At 47.2% G+C, this 12,580-nt stretch overlaps 1 protein-coding gene across 1 annotated transcript in view; it reads left to right on the top strand.

Annotated features, from left to right (window-relative positions):
• The window catches only part of LOC121440279 (B-cell receptor-associated protein 31), a 41,050-nt gene extending 32,063 nt beyond the window's left edge, over window positions 1-8,987 (top strand). The window contains exons 6-9 of the mRNA XM_041641058.1: window positions 5,094-5,229; window positions 6,033-6,153; window positions 6,923-7,023; window positions 8,567-8,987. Of these exons, the coding sequence (XP_041496992.1) occupies window positions 5,094-5,229; window positions 6,033-6,153; window positions 6,923-7,023; window positions 8,567-8,605 (397 nt within the window). The 3' untranslated portion in view covers window positions 8,606-8,987. The remainder of the gene's footprint in view (window positions 1-5,093; window positions 5,230-6,032; window positions 6,154-6,922; window positions 7,024-8,566) is intronic.
• Window positions 8,988-12,580: the final 3,593 nt, after the last annotated feature.

The following is a 12,580-nucleotide window of genomic DNA, read 5'->3' as shown; positions in this document are numbered from 1 at the left end:
CTCTTTGACTCTTTGGTTTTTACTTATGCTTTTTATTTTTGTTTGGTTTTTTGAGACAGGGTTTCTCTGTGAAACAGTCCTGGCTGTCTGGAACTAGCTCTGTAGACCAGGCTGTCCTCAAACTCACAGAGATCTGCCTGTCTCTGCCTCCCAAGTGCTGGGATTAAAGGCGTGTGCCCCCACCTTACCTGTGTTTTTTTAAAAAAGTGAGTAGGTATGAACAGTTAATGTAACAGTGTTCAGAAGATAAAACAAAGCAATGCATGATCGATAACACGGCAGGAGTAGAGGCCATGAAGTAGTCATTTCTGATTTCTGTAGGCTGATGTGTTTTAGGATCAGAGTACGGCAATTCTCAAGCTTGTCCTTGTTCATCATATACCACACTCAGTTCTGGGGGCCTCAAGACAGTGCCCGAGAGGTGACTAGCAAGTGGGATCTGGATGCGTAGCTAGCTCAGTGTGAGAAAGAGCAGTAAAATATTCCAGAAAGCTCACTCCGAGGCTGGCAAATGCTGGAAAGGGCCTAATCTGTCTTGCTGGGGCCCTAAGGTTTGGGGAGGAGGGCAGAGAGCTTGAGGTAGTGAATTGAGTCTTACATGTAGCTTCTCAGCTTCCACTTCAGCCATAGCCCAGCTTGCTCGCTAAAAGAGTGTGAGCCAGCACCCCTGCTGCTTGTTCTATCTTCTCTTTTGTTAGATAGTGTGGTAAATGCTATATCAGCTTGTCCTCCTCCCCTCCCCCAGTGCCAGGCTGCCAGATAGACATGGGTTTTGCAAGAAAAAAATGGGCAGGCTTGGACCTGACAAGCAGCCTCAAACACGGCCCTTCCCCTGTCCCAGGAGTGAAATTAGGTCACCTGGAAAGTTTCTTTTTATTGTACCTGGTCTGGGAGAGCAGAGATGGCTGCTATAGGGCCAGCCTAAGGTATTTGTAGCGTGATAGGGCAATCAAATAACTGAATATCCTGAGAAAGTGGATACAAGAGCCTGGAGTGTACTGGGGGCTGCTGTGGGAGCATCAGAGGGTACCTCCGCAACAAGAGTTTCCTAAGGGAGGTGGTAGTTGAACTGGCTAAGAAAGGATATGGTGGTTGATGTGTAGAACGAGGCATGTTTAAAGGATGGTGATGGCTTGGCATTACTTCCATACAGTGGGTCAAGCAGAGGAGAAACCAGTCAAATTTGTCAGCTCTGTGGTGGATGTGAATTCTGTACAGATGCCAGTAGGCAAGAGGCACTGGCAGTGGGATGACTAGAGGGTATCCTCTCTAGAGTTGCTATGGAAAGCGCTGAATAGTGACTTGGGGTCAGGAACAAGGAGGACAGAGTCCGAGACAGCTTACATGCTTGGAAGTACAGCAGGAACACACTTGGCAGTGCCCTCTGATGGAGTAAGGGAAGACCCATCTTGGCAGGCTGTGTTTGGAGTGTTTGTGATAAAATCAGAAGCTGATGTTTAGTAGGTAGTTTAATTGTGAGTCTGGTAGCAGATAAACACTTTAGGAGATAAAGTTAGCTGGAGGAAAATCTAGAGTACAGAGTAGACACTTGAGGAACATGGCAGACATCTTAAAAGTGACCTGTTAGTAGCAGCATATGTTACAGAGTACATATCCTCTGAAAATTCAAGAGTGGTTGGAGGATGCAAGGGCAGGGAATAAGTGGGAAGGAGAGAAGATGGATGTAACTGGAAATGGCAAGAAAGTTGATGAGGAGAAATTGTAGGCAAGGGCATGAGATGCAACATACAAGGGAAAATGACCCCCAATCAGCCTTGAATGGATTAGAGGCATAGCTCCAACACAGGTGGTACGAAAGAACTGCACTGTGTATGTTGGGGGTGCTAATGAGGGTGTTCTGGAAGGGAAGTGGGAAGTGTCCATGACAGTTAGCCAGAGGAAGGAAAATCCGGACCTCATTGTTATTGTTGTTGTCTTCTTAATGTCTGGAAACCAAAGGCCAGAATTGTGAGCAGACATTGTCCAAGATCTTATGCTTGGGTATCCTGGTATATCTGGTATATCTTCTGTGGGTATCCTGAACTATCTAGGAAACCCTAGTTTGCGATATCTGAGGAAAGCCTTGGATAGCACAGAAGATAGCTGTTGCATTGTGGTTGTCATTCCTGATAGTACTGCCTTTTCTGGTTGTGTCATCTACCACTGGGGTGACAGCTGTGGACACTCCCTAGCAGCTATCTGCCTGTCCAGGTAGGAGTGGGAACCCTTGGTTTTACTCACTCATCTTTGCTAGGACCCAAAAGTGTCCATGGACCCCATCTTTACCATTAGGTGGTATGCATTGGTGTCCCCCCCACCCCAGCCGTTTCTAGATATGGAGTAGGCTTTCCTAAACTTTTAGAGATCTGTTCGGGAACCAGGAAGCTTCTGTGTTGGGAGTTGCTTTTCTTTCTGGCTTCTCTGTTACTTCTGATCACTGTATGTCAGGCCCATGACTTCTTGCTGGCTGTTGGAGTGCTTGGTAACTTCTGCTTTCAGGGCTTCAGCCCAGTGGGGGGCAGGCTGGTGGGCAGCTCGAGGCTGAGGCAGGGAAACCTGAGCTCTAGGCCACGAGGTCTGGGCCGCTAATTTTAGAGAGCACATGTCACTGGAAACTCTCCTCTCCTGCCAGGAATCAACAGCCTGGTTCTCACTGTGCCACTGGAGACCCTGGGAGTGTCTCCCCAAAGCAAGACCTACAAGACCCCTCTCTCTATTCCACATGTGCATTCCCAAAAAGGGTTCTCCTAGAGCCCTGCAGAGCCTGGGCTGAGGGTGAGAATAGAGCCCTGTGCTTCTAGTTCCCTTGCCTGCCCAGGCTGTAGGTGGAATGACGGAGCGCCAATGCATCATGGACCAGAGAGGCCAGCCCTGGAATAGGCTACCAAGGCTGCTGCTGCTCCTCTGAGCAAGCACTTTTGTTGAAGTGCCCTGGAACAGGCATCAGGCATGTTTTTTTCCTTTTTCCCCAGGCCTCTGCATGCACTTTGCCTGACTCCAAGTGCTGTGGCTAGACTTTCCGAGACATGTGGGAAAGTACTCTCCTTTCTTGGCTGCCTGAGCAGTGTCATTCTCAAGACTGTAGCAAGTCCTTTTGTCCTCTATCTAGTCTTACTGTTCAGGGACCAGTGCTTATCCCCACTTGCTATCTGTTTACCTTTCCAGATGCTTGAGACAGGCAACAGACACCTGTGTCCTGGTTGATCTTTCTCTGTTCCAAGTAGTGAAAGACAACCTCAGTTTGAATGCTATTATATACTAGCTACACTATGGCAGCTGGTTGTAAGATGTGTTTGGGAAGGGGGTTTGGAGAAGAGTTTTTTCTACTCATGTTGGGACTTGGAAGCTGAGAGAGAATGTTTTTCAATGCAGGTAGATGGGAATTGGAATTATAGTTATATGAATTTCTGGCTCTTTATCTTAGATATATTGCTTCATCCTGATGAACCACAGTTTTCTGTCAAATGAGGGTAGCAAAAGTAACTACCTCATAAAGTAGCTATGAGGAATTCACTTGGCATGTTGGAAGTGCCCAAATTTGTTTTTCTGACACTGTTCTCTTAGGGAGGCAAGCCTGACCTCGCAGTGAGGCAAACAGTGCTGAGGCTTGTCTAGCACATCTAGGCCCTTACCTGGAAAGTGCTGGTGGTTTAAAATCTTTTTCTATATAGCTAGGCCATGCCTGGGTGTGCTTCTGTTTCCAACCCCTCCCTGAGATACTTCCCAGAGCCCAGTGAGATGATCTTTCAGGGTTCCTGATTCATGAAAGAGTCTACAAGACATTCTTCAGGACAAGCAGATAGTGACTGCCTTTAAAATTTCCTGCTTCAGCCGGGCGTTGGTGGCGCACGCCTTTAATCCCAGCACTCGGGAGGCAGAGGCAGGCGGATCTCTGTGAGTTCGAGACCAGCCTGGTCTACAAGAGCTAGTTCCAGGACAGGCTCCAAAACCACAGAGAAACCCTGTCTCGAAAAACCAAAAAAAAAACCAAAAAAACAAAAAAACAAAAAAAATTTCCTGCTTCATGGAAATGTCTGCTGGAAACTATGGGCCTGTAGGCCAAAGATGGATGCCCCAACAGTACAGAGAAACTTTGGGTGACTGTCCAGGCAGCGAGATGTCTCTGTCATTTCTAGAGTTTTGGACTTCTTTTTTACTTAGGTAATATTATATCCTTCTGGAGTCTTTGATGCTGTTGAAAAATAGATAGTTAAGCTGGGCGGTGGTGGCGCACGCCTTTAATCCCAGCACTCGGGAGGCAGAGGCAGGCGGATCTCTGTGAGTTCGAGACCAGCCTGGGCTACAAGAGCTAGTTCCAGGACAGGCTCCAAAACCACAGAGAAACCCTGTCTCGAAAAACCAAAAAAAAAAAAAAAAAAAAAAGAAAAATAGATAGTTAAGTTGTTTTCCTTTGTTATGATAAAGATAAAATAGATGTAAATATTGTAATTTTTACTTGATAACTGTTTTGTTATATGTAATTTTGCTATGTTAAAGTTAAAGCCTTCCTTTTTGTTTAAACAGAAAAGGGGGAAATGATGGAGGAAGGTCATTGGTTAAGTAATAAAGAAACTGCTTGGCCTCATAGGTTAAAACATAGGTGGGAGGAGTAAACAGAACAGAATGCTGGGAGGAAGAGGAAGTGAGCTCAGAGACGCCATGCTCCCCTCTCCCGGGCAGACGCGATAGCTCTGCTCTCTGAGGCAGATGCATGAAGCTCAGACCCAGGATGGACGTAGGCTAGAATCTTTCCCGGTAAGACTGATGCTACACAGATTATTAGAGATGAGTTGACCGGAATATGAGAATTAGCCTGTAAGGGCTAGAGTTAATGGGCCAAGCAGTGTTTAAAAGAATACAATTTGTGTGTTGTTATTTCGGGGCATAAGCTAGCCAGGCGGCCGGGGTGCTGGGGACGCAGCCCCACCGCTCCTATTACAACAGGGGGAGGTGGCAGAGGACAATTCCTGGGCCCCAGTTTGTGTTGCCAGGTCCAGGCTGGAAGCAGTCTGAACAGGTAGCAGCCAAGAAGCGTTCCTGCCAGGCCGTTTGCTCTCGTGCTTCTTACTTCTCCTTTTTGTAAACAATTGCAGCTTACTTAGACGCCTGGTAACTCTCATCTCCCAGCAGGCCACACTGCTGGCCTCCAATGAAGCCTTTAAAAAGCAAGCAGAAAGTGCCAGTGAGGCGGCCAAGAAATACATGGAGGAGAATGACCAGCTAAAGAAGGTGAGTTAAGTCTGCCTTCTAGAGCCACATTTCTAAGGGTCCACAGAGGTCACTATTAGGCTGGGACCCATGTGAGAGTGCTGTTGCCTGATAAAGGAAGTTTTTAGTGGGGAGGGTGTGCCTGTTGAAAGAATCTGGGGTGAGTCTGGTGCCTTCTGTTAGCTGGTAGAGGCACAGTAGAGGAAGAGGGTATACTACTATTGTATCCATATGCTGGTGCCAGTTGCAGTTTTCTCTGATGAGAATAGATCTTCTGGAAGCAGGGACTTCTGTTGGGACTCTCAGCCTCTTATTCTTCAGAAGTTAGCTGTCAGTGCAACACTTCCAGCAACATGGGGCTAATGGACCCCTTGGTACTAGGGAAGAAGCAGAGACCAGTTTGTTAGTCTGTAAGAGGAGGTGAAGTGTTAAGCTAGGAAGGAGAGTGATGGTTTGGAGATGGGTGGGGTAGATAGGAACAAATTTTGGGGGGCGTTTGCTACAGGAAGAGAAGGAATAAGAGTAGTTAGGTTATCTGGGCAGAGAGTTCCAGGTGACAGCAAGTTGAGCTCTACTGGTGGGAAGGTAGGTCTAGGGGCCAGGGTAGGCAGAGTGTGTGGCCTATGAGCTTGCAGCAGGTGCCCCTACTGGCTATTCTCCTTTCCTCAGCAGCTAGCCATAGCCTGGTCCATGCCTAGGAGCTTATAGAGGTCAGTTCTGTCTTGACATTTCCAAAAGTGCAAGTAATTGCTGGAGGTAGCTTGAGGAAGTACAGTTCAAAGGAGTGCAGTGGTCTGGAGATGCTTCACCTTCACTCTCCCTAGGGAGCTGCCGAAGACGGAGGCAAGTTGGATGTTGAGAGTGCTGAGGTGAAGTTAGAGGAGAACAAGAGCCTGAAGAATGACTTGAAGAAGCTAAAAGATGAGCTGGCCAACAGCAAGAAAAGTGAGATTGCCCTCTTGTTACACTCCTGCATACTGCTGCCCCCTTGTATCAAGTATTAATAGTATACTTCATGTGCAAACTTTAGAGTTGGGCAGAAACAAACATAGCATTCTGCACCCTTACACCCAAATGTGACTAAGCAAGCTCATGGCTAGAACATTTTAGTGGTTTAGGGCTTTGAAGAAGCCCTAGCAGCTGCTGTGCATGCTTTAGTAGTGCCTACTAGGGGTTTCTTGTCAAGACAGGCAGGCGGGGGGGGGGGGGGGGGGGGGAGGAGGAGCCCCAAGATGCTTGGGAGCTGAGAACAAAAGGAGTGTCAGGAAGAATTTGTGTGGTCTATGCTCCCTTTCTCCCTTCTCTTTTCCTTCTCCTGCATTAAGTCCAGACACATTCAACACTGTAGACATTGGCCACTGATACTCTGTAAGGTATCACTGTCACTTAATGCTGGGATTTTGCTCATGGCCTCTCACTCCTGGCCATTCAAAAGGTCACCACCCCTCCTGAGAACCATTAACATCCTTCCATTGAAGGGACTCATAGGGGCGGTGCTCTGACTTTTTGTTCTATGTACCTGTTGGGTCTTCCCTTCCTTTCACCTCTCTAGTGGAAGACATAGAAGGCAGAGATATTAACAAACACTGGAAGCTGTACAACCTCTTTTGAGACAGACTCAGAACAATTTTCCATGTTATTCGTAGGTAGGTGTTTTTTCTTACATAATCCCAGTCTTTTAATTTCTTTCTGTATTTATTTGTATCGTTGCCAGAGCTAGAGAAAGCTGAAAACGAGGCTCTGGCCATGCAGAAGCAGTCTGAGGGTCTTACCAAGGAGTACGACCGTCTGCTGGAAGAGCACGCCAAGCTGCAGGTCAGTGTCTCCCTACCTGTAGGTGTGGGTTAGAGTTTGGGCCAGGGTCCTGCAGCCCAGTTCCTAGGGGAGCTGGGGAGCCTGCTGCTTCTTCTATAGGCCTTGCAGTAGGTCTAGATGTCTTACTGGTGTTGCTCTCCTGCCCTCCCTTGCTGCCTCTTTTGTTGCTAAGTGTGGGCAGACTCAGCTGCTACAATCCTTCATGCAGGAGGTATGGCATGGTACTAGATGCTGGGCTGGAACCTACTAAGGGCAGCTCATATCAGTAGGTTAGCGCTCTCTGCTTTGAGCCCTTACTACCTTAAATCCAGTGACAAGCCCTTAAAGAGGGGGTACTTATTATCCTAGGCTATTACCAGCTGTGGTAGGGGTTTTATCAGGAACACGCTTGGGAAAGCTGGGTGTGGTGGCCACACCTGAAATGCCAGTACTTTAGGAAGCTGAGGCTGGAGAATTGAGAAAATTCTAGGTCATCCTAGACTAGATACTGTGACCCTATCTCAAAAAACAAAACCCTTCAATAAGTAGGGATCTTGTTCTAGCTACCTCTCCTGTGGGATGCAGGGGGAGTAGTGTTTGGCAAGTGAGGAGAAAGCTTCAAAGGGTGCCTCACCTGGTAGGCTCTGGTTGTTGATCTGAGTTTTTAGGCTAGCCTCACAACTCCAGGTGTAGCTGGAAGCTTAGGTGGTCAGGAAGATGAGTGGAAGGAGACAAATAGATATTCCTAGATTTGTTTGGTTTGCATTAGGTAGTGAGTTAGAGGGAGAGCCCAGCCCCACAGGGAGTCCCTGTGCCCTCAGAATATACCAGGCATTTGGAAAGGACTTGGGGGTTGGGGTCTATGTGTCCATGCACATGTCCACACATGACTATGGACACCAGAGGAAAACCTTGGTATCACTCTTCAAGAGCTATCCAACTTATTTTTATGAGACAGGATCTCTTATTGGTCTAGAATTTTTGAAGTAAACTAAGCTGACTAGCTATAGAGATCTGCCTCATATGTCTCCCAACTCTGGAATAACAAGTATGCTCTACTTTACCTGTCTTTTTATGTGTTCTGGGGATTGAACCTAGGTCCTCACGCTTTTATGACAGATACTATCTCCTGACCCCTAAGGATATGGGTTTTAAGAACACCAGTGCGTAGCACACAATGGTGGAAAGGCCCCAAATTGGAACTTATGGTTGGTGGTCTGCTGTGTGCTCTAGAGGAGGTCTTGGTTCTGCTCTCATTGTAGTAAAAGAGAGCTGCAGTTATCACCTCCAGCTGCCACTGCACCTGATGGGGCTCAGTTCCCTGAGGTCCTGCCAATCCTCTCCTGGCAGTAGGTACAGGGTCTTCCCTAGTGGATGAATGGGCTGATACACTCACCCTGGCAAGCTTTTGGGTACTGTTGAGGGTAGGGTACCTTGTTTGCCTGGGTACTTGCTATTAACAGGAGAGAAGAACCAAGTGTTTGGGGGCATAATACTAAAGGTCCAAGGGCTTGGGGATAGGCTCTGTTAACTTAACTTCTTTGGGGTTTCTTTCCTTTTCTAGGCCTTAGTACGTGGTCCCTCGGACAAGAAGGAGGAGTAAAGGCTTGTTTCTCCCCCTCCCTGCAACTGGCTTCCTCCTGATCCATGCTCACTGTTTACTACTGAGAGCTTACCCTCTCCCTCTGGTACTTGGTTTTATCCCCTTCTACTTCCCCAGTTTTTTTCCCACAGCTTACAGATCATTATTTTGACTCCTTTACACATACCTGCCATCAAACCAAAAGGGACCTGAATGTTGCTCATTTGGAGTAATTTGCCATGGTCCTGCCTGGCCAGGGCACTTTCCAGTCCTAGAAGTGTAGAAGAGCACTTGTGACCTGGCCTGCAGTTGAGCCCCATTTATTTTGCTGTATGTCCTTAAGGTGGTTGTGAGGCAGGTCAACTGCTTTATCCTGAGGACAATAAATGTTGTTAGGTTACAAGCTGTTTGTGTCTGAGGTTTTGGGGATGGTTCTACTTCTGCTCTCTCAAAACTGAAGAGTGTCCAGAAGGTTGCACAGGTTCAGTGTGACATTCTTCCTTTCCTTGGACTTGTTCTTAGCCCTTGAAGAGCAGGCTCACGCTTGCCCTCAAAACTCCTGTTTTCTTTGCCCGTTCTTCCCCCTCTTGTTCCGCTTCAACCAGGACAACTCCACTTTATGGCTCTTAGGGAGTGTCTGTCTTGTCAGCCTCCCTGGGAGCTGGTAACTGTCTGGAAAGCCAGGTAAACCAGCAGGACTTCCTGCTACTTTCTCTGGGTTCCTATTCATCACATTTGGGACAGATAGAATGTGGCAGAGCGCCACCAGTCATTCGCTGCCCAACCCCCTCCTGAAGGTTTACAGCGTGACCTCTGACTAATGCTGACTGGGAGAGGAGACTGTCCTTGGCAGTGACCTAGAACTAGCTAGGGCAGAATAAGGCTATAGAGAGGGGCTGCAAGGCAATCAAGAAGGGACTGCAGAGTGCTTGTGTCTCTCTACTGCCCACTGACTATGAAGATTTACAGGATGGGATGGGGTCCTGCCTCTGCACTGACTTGTTTTTCTGACAGGTCCATGCCCTCATTGCTTACTTCCTTAGAGCAAGATCAGCCTGCAGCTAAGCTTCCCTCCGACAAGGCACAAGAAAGGGCCTGTTCCTGATCAGATGCTTGTCACCCCCTCCTCCCTGTTAGCCTTCCTGCTCAGGGTGTGTACTATGCCTACTGTCTGTGAAGACTAAAGAGGGATTGTGGGAGCTGGTTAGTGTCTTTTGGGATTGGAGTGACTCCTGAAGATGTTGATAGTGGCTAGAGGTTGACAAATAACTGTGTTCCTACTTCTGTCTGGGATTAGGCCAAGCAGCTGCCTTCCCAAGCACCCTGTCACTCTTACCCATCCTCAAAGCATGGCTGCCCTGTAAGGAGGCTGCCCCTTTCCCAGCAGTCTAGAGGCAGTGCCCATGAGGGTAGAGGTAACACCCTCTGGTTGCTATGCCAAGGCATAGGACTAGTCTGCTTTTCCAGGAAGTGTTCCGGACTACTTTGGGCTTCCCTAAGCTTGCTTGTCTGTGCTTTGGAAGGCTAAAGTCCAGATCACCTCTCCTGCTTTTCTACTCCAACCCTGACCACTCTCCTCTCTGGCCCAGCTCCTGGGACAGCCTGTTTGATGGTTCTCCACTCTATTTTCTCACTCTGCTTGAACTTTTTGGTCTCAGTTTCCTAAACCCTTGTATAAAAGCCGATTTCCTGAGTAAATAGGCCCCATCTATTGTAGCATCCAGTGAAGCACAAAGTGAACTCTGTGATGCTACCATTTTTTTGTATTTGGTGTTGTGACAGTTTGCTGGGAAGGCCTTTAATGTGACCCCCACTAGGGTTCTTATCCAGAATAGATACTTGGTGGAGAAAGCCTGAGACTCTAAGCTCCTCATGGGTGGAGTTAGTTGAGAGAGAGAGAGAGAGACTGGTATGAGGGCCTGGGGAAAAGTCTACTGGACTTTGCAAAGATCTTCTGCAGCTGAAGATAACAGGCTGAGACTTAGGGATGAGAGCAAGAGGGAGATTGGGAGTAGCACTCTGGACAAGAGCACAGGGTCTGTGAAGGAATAAAGAAACTGAGTAAGAGTGCTAAGAAGGGGACAGGGAGGCTATAGCCTGCACCAGGTGATGCCTGCTTCCTGCTCTGCACAGAACACAACCACTTTGCACATAACAGAACTAGGGCTGTCTGGTTTCTCCTGTGGCACAACATACTCATCAGAGGCTGACCTCTGTGCACTACGTCCCTCCCTTCCAAGACCTGTCTTGTATCACCTTTTTATATTATGGTAAAACATAAATTCATATACTTGTAACACATAAAACTTCTTTGTGGTGATATTTTGTTTGCTCTAACAAATAAAGCTTGTCTGAAGATCAGAAGGTGGAGCTAGCCACTGGTTAACCATAGAGGCCAGGCATGGTGGCACACACCTTTGATTGCAGCACTTTGGATCTCATGCCTTTGATCCCAGTAATTGGGAGGCACATGCCTTTAATCCTGCCACTCAGGGTTTGAGACAGGATTATGGCTGGGTGGAAAGAGAGATATAAGGCAGGAGACAGGAGCTCATCCTTTCTGTCTGAGGATCGGTAGAGGTTAAGAAGTCTCTCTCTCTAGTGGCTTGCTCCTTTGCTTCTCTGATCTTTCAGCATTTACCCTGGTATCTGGCTCCATGTTTTTATTATTAAGACCAATTAGAATTCACATTACACATCTTCACCATTTTCAAGTGCATAGTTTGATGGCATTAAGCAGTTGGACATCACAATTAAGTGCTCATCTCCCCATATTGCAGCTGTCTCCATTAAACCATGTTCCCTTAACCCCAACCCCTGGTACTCATCATCCATAGAGATGGATTTGACTGTTAGAGGAATTTCTTGTGAGTACAATCATACAATGTTTTTTTGTAAGTGGCTCATTTCACCAATCATGTCCTTCAGGGCCACCCATGTAGCATATATCTCAATTTCCTATTTCAGGCTAAGTAATACTATATTTTATGAATAAGCCATACTTTAATTCATTCATGTATATTTGGGTTCCTCCCTTGTTCTATTCATTGTAAGACCTAGGGTCTTACACATGCTAGGCAAGTGTTCTACTTCTGACCTCTATCTCCTTTATATGTTTTGAAACAATCCGTATGTTGCCCAGGATGACTTTGAATTTATGATTCCCCTGCCTTAGCTCCCCAAATAGCTGGGATTGCCAGGCTAAGCTAACTTCACCACCCTACCATGCTCCACACCTTTGACAACCAGGGCCTTGTATATGTTAGGTTCTCTGTCATTGATCATATCCTTAGCTACTAGACTGTCCTTGAACTCACTCTGCAGCACAAGCTTAAACTTTTGGTCTTCCTGCTTTAGCCTCCTGAGTAGCTGATTTGACAGGTTTGTTACCTGGCCCGGTTGACTTCTTTTATTGCAATTTTTAGTGAGGTTTTTGCATGTGGCCCAAGACCACTCTTGTCCAAGTCTCCACAATCTCTTTAATACACAGTGAACTATAGCACCATCTTAATCCTTGTTGGCCAGCCAGGCTGAGTCTCCCTTTGTACTCACTTATGCTCTACCCCCAGCTGAGAACTTTAGAAGTTTTAGCTCCAGGCCAGATTTTCTAGAACTGCAAACTCCTGTGTCCATTTGCCAACCAGAGATCTTCCTTTGGACAACAAGACATGCCCAAAGCCAACTCCCAGTTGTCATCACAGGACCTGGCAGCACCATTCATCCTGTGTCTCAAGCCAAATCTCTGGTGTTTGTCTTGACTCTTCAGTCCTGCATCCTGTAGTCATCTACAACCCCTTCTGGCCCTGCCAGCAAAGTAGATCCCAATCCAAAGAACCCCCTCTACCCCACTAACTGGTGCCACAAACCAGGTCCAGATGCCGGTCCCTAGTCCATGGATCAAAGTTACATCTTACTGTCTGTGCTCCCAGTGTACCCTTTACTTTTCGATCTTGGAAAGCTACTTGCTCAGGAGCACACTTCTGTTGATCTTTAAAA

This window comes from Microtus oregoni, unplaced genomic scaffold (assembly GCF_018167655.1).
Source record: "Microtus oregoni isolate MIOR12 unplaced genomic scaffold, Mior012 000067F_001, whole genome shotgun sequence".
In the NCBI taxonomy this organism is placed as follows: Eukaryota; Metazoa; Chordata; class Mammalia; order Rodentia; family Cricetidae; genus Microtus; species Microtus oregoni.
The sequence above is the reverse complement of the archived record's forward strand: the minus strand, read 5'-3'. Positions and strand labels throughout refer to the sequence as shown.